The following is an 8,440-nucleotide window of genomic DNA, read 5'->3' as shown; positions in this document are numbered from 1 at the left end:
ATTAACTTGTCACTGAGCGGAAAGAGAGCTGTTGTACAACAATAATAATCATAGTGTCTCTTCATGTTGAGTGTAAAATCCTAACCTGCAAAGTGATACAACCACAAATAAATGCAGTAAAGTGAAAATTATAAAATTGGACTACAACATCTACATCACATTATGCAGTAGGGAATAAAACAGTGGAAATCCTGGAATACAAGATCAGCACATGAAACACAGTGCAGCACTTAAGAATATTAAATTAGTTATTCTCTCTGGTCTTTGCAGGAGCTACAGTAGGCTGCATTAATCAATAAATCAATCTAGTCTACATCTGTTTTGTTGACATGCACACTGTGACTCATACAGTAGAACAAAGGTCTGTGACAGAACAGAGTTCAGCCTGTTGGATTACGGAACAAATTGTTCAGTCGCTTTGTGTTGATGGACGTTTGTAGACCTGAGCGTGCCATGACGCGATGCATGTGGGTCCTTTAGACAGGGATGTAACCAGGAGGTGACCCAGCCCCCTAAAATTTCGATTTGCCACCCCATGTGCCACCCCATTTTCCTCATCTCTGATTGGCTATATGCGTGGTCAGAGGTGGGACTTAGTTTGAACCATGTTTGGACTTTCCTTTATGAGATATTTCAAAAGTTTATGTCAGAACTACAAGAAATACAACTACAAGAATAAATGGGTTTTATTATTCGGAGGTTATGTTTTCGCCTGTGTCCAGTTGATGGTTGGTTGGTTGGTTTGTAAGCAGGATTTCACAAAAACTACTGAACGGATTTACGTGAAACTTAGATGGAGGATGGGTCTTGGCCCAGAATAGACCCCAGAAACTTACGGTGTAGATCCAGATAAGGGGACAGATCCAGGAACTTTTTCTCACTTTCTTTACCATGAGAGATAAAAAAAAATTTGTTGTTGTTGTTGTTGTGGTTTGTTTGTTTTTTTGACATTTTCGTTAATTTCTCAGAGAATAATGCATGGATCTTGATGAAATAAATCAAGATGAGTACAATTTAATGTGGATCCTGGTGAGCTTAAATTATGGTTTGAGCATTTATGGGTAGTTTAAAATTTAGAGCAATGGCCATCAAGTTGATATTGGACTAGGCTTGATTGAATTAAAGTGGACTGTTGGGCCTTGGCGAAGGTATACCCCACTTAGGGCCATGCAAGTCAAAAAAGTCTGTAGATGCTGTTGCCTGAAGGTGACTGGTCTTCTGCTATTTGTTTTAAATAATGGCAATATAGTAAAATTACAGAACCACCTGTGATAAATGTGCAGCTTGTGTTTTGCTACAAGTTACATGATTACTATTTTAGTACACTTATGGTTGACTTCTGTTGGATGGACTTTCTCAGGTTAAAAGGAAAGTGTGCACGAAAGCAATTCGATTTCTCTGCGATGACATTTTACAGACATCAACTGACTTGTGACCTTTTTAAAGACCCACATTCCCCCCCACACTGTGGGTGCGTCACAAGACTGATAGAAGATTTTAGCCAGCCGTATGTCTGGCAACTTTGCCTCTGCTTCCTTCCTTTCATAACTACCCATTTATCTCATGGCTACTTTCGATAAAATACATCTCTACGTTGTCCACGCACCAGTAACAGTTCATTATTTGTGTACTATGATACTTGCACGTAATATTAAATGTTACAAACACGGAACCAGTGATAACATTTGACACCAAACCCTCTACACACCCCCAGATGGAGTGAATAATGAGTCACAAAGCCATTTGTTGAGATGAGATGGTGTTGAAATTCTGGCTCATGGTACTGTAGCAACATTTAGTCATATTGGAACATGGATGACAAGCCTATAAGTTTGACTATATGAAAAGTGAAGGGAGATAGACAGCCACAACCACACTGATGTCACGTTTAGGGACAGATTTGATCAGCTGGGTGAAGAGGAAAAGAAGCAGTGTGTCATTTAAGATCAAAGTGGGAGCCGAGTTAAAATTGGGGAATGCTGAAACGCAGTCTCATCCCGCTCAGTATGACACAGACTGTTTCTGGTTAGTGTTTCTCCCCCACAGGGAGTTCCTACAGTATACTCCTCGCCGTCGATCAGAAACCAAAAAAGGTGATTCACGGTGACTGCCTCAGCCATGGGGGGGATGAGTTAGCCATTATTTATGAGAACCTTAAAAACAAAGGCCTGGAAATATCTCATCTTATTAGTATCTTGTTTGTGCCCTCGAAAAATCTCTGCATACAGAGTGAATCTTCCCAAATATTTCCATCCTTTCACACTTTTGGCCCTGCAGTTATGATTTATTGCAAACCCAGGTTGGATCAACTGCTGACGCAACTTATCTCCCATTACTACAGTAAGCAGACAGTCTGGGTAAAACAACATGTTCTCTTGCAGAACCAGCGCTCTTATGTGAGCACAAACCACAGTTTCTGTGCGGTTTACTTTCCGTTTCTCTTCAGGAAGCTCCTCTGGCTTTGTTCAGCAGCACTTTGAGCCGTCCCTGTCATGCAAATGAGCTGTATGAACCGCCTTTGTGTGTGCCGTTGCCTCAACACTGTTGCTTTCCAAGCCGGTGGAAAAAAGTGTGTAACTGTAAATGTCATCTGTCTATATCTCCCATGTGGGGTCATACTCCCTCAGTTATACTGACAGTTCACAAGTTGAGAGAAGCATTTTGATGTTAGCTGAAATGACACCGGGTTCAAACCATACACTGGTACACTCAAGGAAAGGTATGTACACCATCTGTGCTAGAAAATATCTCAACTAATGGTAGCAGTACATGAGCTTTACATTAAACTGAGAATATATTTCATTTTCATTGTTTTTCTAGGGATTGAAAGGAATTGCTGCACACCGCACAGACAAGACAAACAGAAGATCTGCCACTGTTCAGGGTCAAGGACAAAGGATCAGAAACATACCAAATCACCCTGCCTCAGGACCTGTCTGACACTTTGCTTCAAGGTACGTACTGCCACTACATGAGCTCATCCCCTGCTGCGTTAATGACTGACTTATTAACCACATATCTACATGCAAAATATATTTTTGCCTAACATCAGTGTGACACTACAGCAGGGGAGGTCAATGTAAATAAAAGTCTTGTTCGATAAAAAGTGTTTTCAAAGCGGGAATGGACTTTGGACTCTGACGACACTGAGTAGTTTTGTGAATAATAATTAAATATTGCAATATAACAGTAAATAAATATTGTATTGTATATATTTAAAAAAATGTAAGTTAAAGTACTGTATGATCATACATACATGAATGATCAAGTTGTTCTTGCTACACCAGTAGCTGATATACAACAATGAGGACACTGAGCTTTGGTTGACGCCTCCTGGAAAATAAGCAAATGAGACGGCTAAAACACAGCCTAGCCGCTCACACTGGGAAATGACCGCTGGTTGACTTAATCGGTTGTCTGTGTGGCTTTGATTAGGACCGGGCGAGGATGGAGCAGAGGGAACCATCGGTGGATTCTCATGCTGAGGGGGCTGAGGGGAGACTCAAGGAGCTGACTTCAAAGTGGTTCATAGACACTCAAGTGCCGCTCATCGTCCACAACGGCTTCTTCCCCACCTGGTTCGTGGGCTTCATCACGAGAAAGTAAGTGTTTGTTGAGGAAACATAAAAAAAAAAAATTTAAATGTATTTCTAATTATTATTTCAAGGGTCAAGAAATATTTTTAATACTCATTTGTGACGACAACAAAAAAGATATCCCATTTTCTGAAGTGGTGCCATGTCTTGTTTTTATGTAATCAAGAGTGAAAAGAGATGATCTGTTGAATTTTAATATACATTTTTTATTCATTTGTCAAGAAAATAAATGTTTATGGTTTATTAATTAATCCCTATTATTTTAACTGAGCAATGTACTAGTACAGCAAACACTTAGGACAGCTCTTTTACTTTGTATGATGGAAAGTGTCCACTTGTCAACACGCCCACACTCACCTTTGCCCTCTCCTCTGGCAGACACCTACATAAACACCACAATTACGATTTCATCTCACCCTTTTTTTTTCTAAGTGAATGACAGGTTTATGGAAAACACAAATGGATTTTCCTTTGATGTAATTTCCAAGGTGAATTACTGTACGTCATCCGCCTCGCTGTTCCTGTAAACTCATGCCAACTGGGCATTTATTGTATTGAGGAGTTTGGGGTTTTTAAAGTTCTTCTTGGTCTATCAACAGGGATGCTGAAGAAATACTCAGAGAAAAGGAGCTGGGCTGTTTCCTGATCCGTCTCAGTGATAAGGCCATCGGATACATACTGTCTTATAAGTGAGTATTGGTTTAGTCTGAACAACGTGTTGCAGAGGGAGCTTATTTGGCTGTAGTTACATTTGTAGGACTGTTAAAGTGATTTGTTGGCAGGTAAACTTTATCCGAGAACATGCAAACTCCAAAAGTCACAAATGGGATGTTTCAAGTGTTACACTGAACTAAACATCTCACTGTTTTCCATCTTTTCTTAACCCCAGATCTTATTTTAGTCATTCTGACCAAACTCCCGTTCTAATTCTTCTCGCTTTTCAGCCAAAGGAGCCGATTTTATTTTATGTTGTGTTGTCGAGAGGCTTTAACAAACCATTGTTTTCCTGTTGCAGAGGCAGGGATCGGTGTCGACATTTCGTGATAAACCAAAGCGAATCGGGCCAGTTTGTAGTGTGTGGAGACACTGAAGGGCACAGCACGGTCTTCGGTCTGATAGAACACTACAAGTCGAGCCCCATCGAGCCGTTCGGAGAGTATCTGACATCCTCGTGCTTCGAGGTGAGATAAAACTCCTCAGTTACTTGCTTTAAGTAAGTTAAGTTGAGTTGAGCGAGAATAAAGTTTTAACTGGTCTTTTTTTTTTGCTCCTGCAGGCGCTGAATGAAGACCTGTATGATGTCATTCAGATCAGCCCTAAAGAAAAGCCTGTGGCCGCTGGGAGGAACATGCCGAAACCACAAAATAGTTCAGAGCAGCCACCTACACGGCCACCAAAGACCAACAGAACACTAAAGGTGAGTACAGTTATTCTAACCAGTGCGCTACACTGAAATTGTTACTGCTTCAACATCTCCGAGCTGACTTTAAGACCCTGGCTTGTTCTGTAAAACAGGAAGGACCACCTTTGCCTCGGAGGAGCAGACACCTTGACATTGGACCCTTGAACGACCAGGACAGGGTTTTGTACGCTCAGCTCAGTAAGCAATCACCCAGATTCCATCGCACCTCTGAGGACAATTCACCCGCCGATAATCACAACACAAGGAGGTGCAGTCCTCCGCCTCCACCGGCCTCTATTTACTCTGAGCTCGGCCTGCTGGACAGCAAGAGCAGATCTCTACCGCTCCTGGACAACAGCTCTGACGGAGAGCAGTCTTACAGGCTGAGCGCACCCCCTCACACGCCACCGAGACTTTCCCCCAAACCCGTCAGACAAGCCACGGAGAAGACGAACTCGTGCAGCAGCCACAGCCTGGAACACATGAGCGACAGCGCTGTCTATCACCTGGCTGGCAGACCCGGGAGCCCACACACTACAGAGACGAGATCAGAGCAGCAGATTGACTCACTGTACGCTGAGGTCCCTGGTGAAGGCCACGTCGGCCGCTACCCTCATGTGAATACGTTTGAGCGGATGCCCGGCCACGTGGACGCGGCTCAGCCTAAACCTAACAGCAACACTTACGAGCCTCTGGAGGACATCAGACCCAAACACTCAGCCTCAGGGTTAAAGGTTAGTAATGTCGTCAAAATGCTTTCATTTAAATACGTCATCCTCCTCAAGTTGTATTTAAATGTTCATCCTAGCCTCTCTTTTACTTCCTGCAGAATGATAAATGGAAATGGCTGTTCCCCGAGGTCAAGAGGAAATGGTGAGGAGGTGACCAGCTACTGATGAAAAGGTTCTCTACACTACAGTGGTCCCGTCCAAAATACACTCGTTTATATATTTCACATAGGTTTACATGTCTCTAACTATTTAAATGACGTCTGCTGTTTGTTTGCTGTGTATGTATTTATTTAAAAGTTATTTACATTTCACTTTCCACATGTACTGTAAGCCGATGCGCTGAATAAAACACAAATGATTTATTAATTCAACGTCAGAGAAAAAGGGTGCACTGTGTTTACTACTGACCTTTAAAAATGTTCAGACTACATCCTGCCACCATCAATGCGGCCCACATGCTCAGGAAACTTGATTTGCATACAGATTTCATACTGTATACAAAAGCAACAGGAAAGCGTATCAAAGATGTCGAAATGTCATTTATTATCTCTTATCATACGCTGCGCTTTTACTTTCTAATTATAGTTTTAATGGCAGTCACTAAAACCACAGTGTAACTCATTGTTCAACAGTCTTTCTGTGCAGTACTTGAATGTTTTCCATGGTCAGAGTTATCTTTATAAGCCGTTAAATACAGGAACAGTTGTTGTGCTATTTAATGCAGAACTTGGGAGGCAGAATAAGGAAATAAGGTGTTTTCCCGTCAATGATGTCGTGCGAACCAGGATAAAACAACCCACTGAAAAATATAAACACATTCAGATCAGGATAATGAACAATTTCCCATGACTTTTCTGCCATTTTCTCTTTCACAACTTAGATACAGAAAATTAGGCGTCACTGGAAAAGAAAAAAACGTGTGTCACTTCTGATAACAGATGAGCAAGACGTCGTGTTTGATCTCAGTGTGTATCAGAGGGTTTCTGCACCTGTTTCTGCCATTGAACACTTGGAAAAAAATGATCTTAATATTAGTATCATAACAGCACAATCACTTCCCTTATTGGTAACACTTAATTTAAGTCCATATTAAGCATTTATATGCAGCATATAAACACTTATAATACACTTGAATCTATTACTAATGTTTCTTAACATTTTTTTTTTTATTTTCCACAACAAAGATAGTAAATGATTGGTAACACTGTATGAACTCATTTCACAGTGTGATATAAAACATTAACTGTTTATCCACATAACCATTCACAGGAGGGTTTTATTATGCAGGTGCAACATGTTAAAACTTTAAAGTTTATTCTCAGAAATAGTTAGAAAAGAAAAAAAGGTTCACTTACGTCTCCTGGTGCTTTCAGCTGTATCTCATGGCCTTCATCAGCAGATTGAGTTTGCTCACTTATCATGGAGAATTGAAGATATAATATTTATTTATGTTTATATTTATATACAACATTTCTGCATTAAAATATATAAAAACTAAAACCCGACTGATATTTGTTCTTTTGGGGCCGATGCAGATGCTGATATTGATGAGTCAAAATCCCAAAATCAATTCATTGCTTGACAAAACACACATTTTTTTGCAAAGATCTCTCAAATGTGGTCACCAAACACTTGAGAACAGGATATTTTATGGTTTACTAATAAACTTAATTATGTAAAATGACATCAGTGCACTGAAACCAATACTTCATTGGGAATTTATTAATTATAAATAACCCAGAGCGATTCTTCTGTGGTACGCCGCCCGATATATTTGTCGGTCTTTACTCCTTTGTTATATATTTTGTAGAGTTGTGTTCTTACATTATCCCAAATGTTTCCAGTGATCTTCAAACCCAGAGTGATAGATGTAAAGTAACACTACATCAGACAGATTTTCACAACTCCCACGATGCCTCGCTATTTATGCTTTGTTTTGTTTTGATTGGCGGGAAACTAGCAGCAAAAATCACACACTGCGCATTTAAGAAATAATCAGGAATAATAAATAATTGCTAAAAACTCAATTTAAAGTATAACTAGCACAAAGAGCTCTTGATATTTCATTATTGTATAGAATGGGAAAACATTTTCATATATTGATAACTGTAATATTGTCTGACATCTATAACTGTAGTGTGTCATAATATGTTTTTCAATGCACTAATTGTCTATACACTGCTTATAGATGCTAACTAGGGTAAGGTTCAATTAAAGTAGCATCTTGTTCCCTAAAGAATTTTCTCAATTTTAAGAAAATGTACATTTGTAGGAGACTGATACAGCACCAACCTCCACAGGATTGTCTTTACGGGCCGTGGAGCAGTCTGTAAAACCTCCAGGCATCTTAAATCTGATCAAATTAAGACAGACAAGGTCCCGTGGAGTGAAAGCAGTGCGAGTTTCACACACTGCTTGGCCGCTCTCAACTTCAGAAACAGTTGCTTACAGTTAACGGGTGCTTTACAGCCTCAGTATCACATTGCACCAGAAGCTTCTCTGCTGGAATCATAATTAACAGATGTTCTCTGTGAGACCAGTAATTAATGAAGCCACACAATCAGCGCTGTATTGCCCTGAATATTTGATACTGCCCTCATAAAGGGAACTGGAGATAATGGAGTGAAGAATTAAATGGCTGCTCTGATGACTGCACACTGTTTAACTGACTTCAACAGCCTCTTGTCTCAGATGAAATGAGACACTCAACA

At 40.3% G+C, this 8,440-nt stretch overlaps 1 protein-coding gene across 1 annotated transcript; it reads left to right on the top strand.

Moving 5' to 3' along the window:
• Positions 1–2,665: 2,665 nt before the first annotated feature.
• LOC141001546 (SH2 domain-containing protein 7-like) lies at positions 2,666–6,100 on the top strand. The gene is made up of 8 exons (XM_073472653.1): positions 2,666–2,719; positions 2,821–2,954; positions 3,436–3,602; positions 4,196–4,285; positions 4,612–4,777; positions 4,873–5,013; positions 5,112–5,732; positions 5,828–6,100. Exons 1-8 carry the CDS (start codon positions 2,677–2,679, stop codon positions 5,873–5,875), a joined length of 1,410 nt encoding a protein of 469 aa, XP_073328754.1. The 5' UTR covers positions 2,666–2,676; the 3' UTR covers positions 5,876–6,100.
• Positions 6,101–8,440: the final 2,340 nt, after the last annotated feature.

Source organism: Pagrus major, chromosome 8 (assembly GCF_040436345.1).
Source record: "Pagrus major chromosome 8, Pma_NU_1.0".
Lineage (NCBI taxonomy): Eukaryota > Metazoa > Chordata > Actinopteri > Spariformes > Sparidae > Pagrus > Pagrus major.
This window is presented reverse-complemented; position numbering and strand designations above follow the sequence as displayed.

Excerpts from the sequence above, each read along its gene's own strand:
- LOC141001546 (XM_073472653.1), top strand. The coding sequence starts at position 2,677 with ATGACACCGGGTTCAAACCATACACTGGTACACTCAAGGAAAG. Across the intron at positions 2,720-2,820 it reads ACTGGTACACTCAAGGAAAG|GGATTGAAAGGAATTGCTGC; the intron begins GTATGTACACCA and ends TTGTTTTTCTAG. Across the intron at positions 2,955-3,435 it reads GTCTGACACTTTGCTTCAAG|GACCGGGCGAGGATGGAGCA; the intron begins GTACGTACTGCC and ends GGCTTTGATTAG.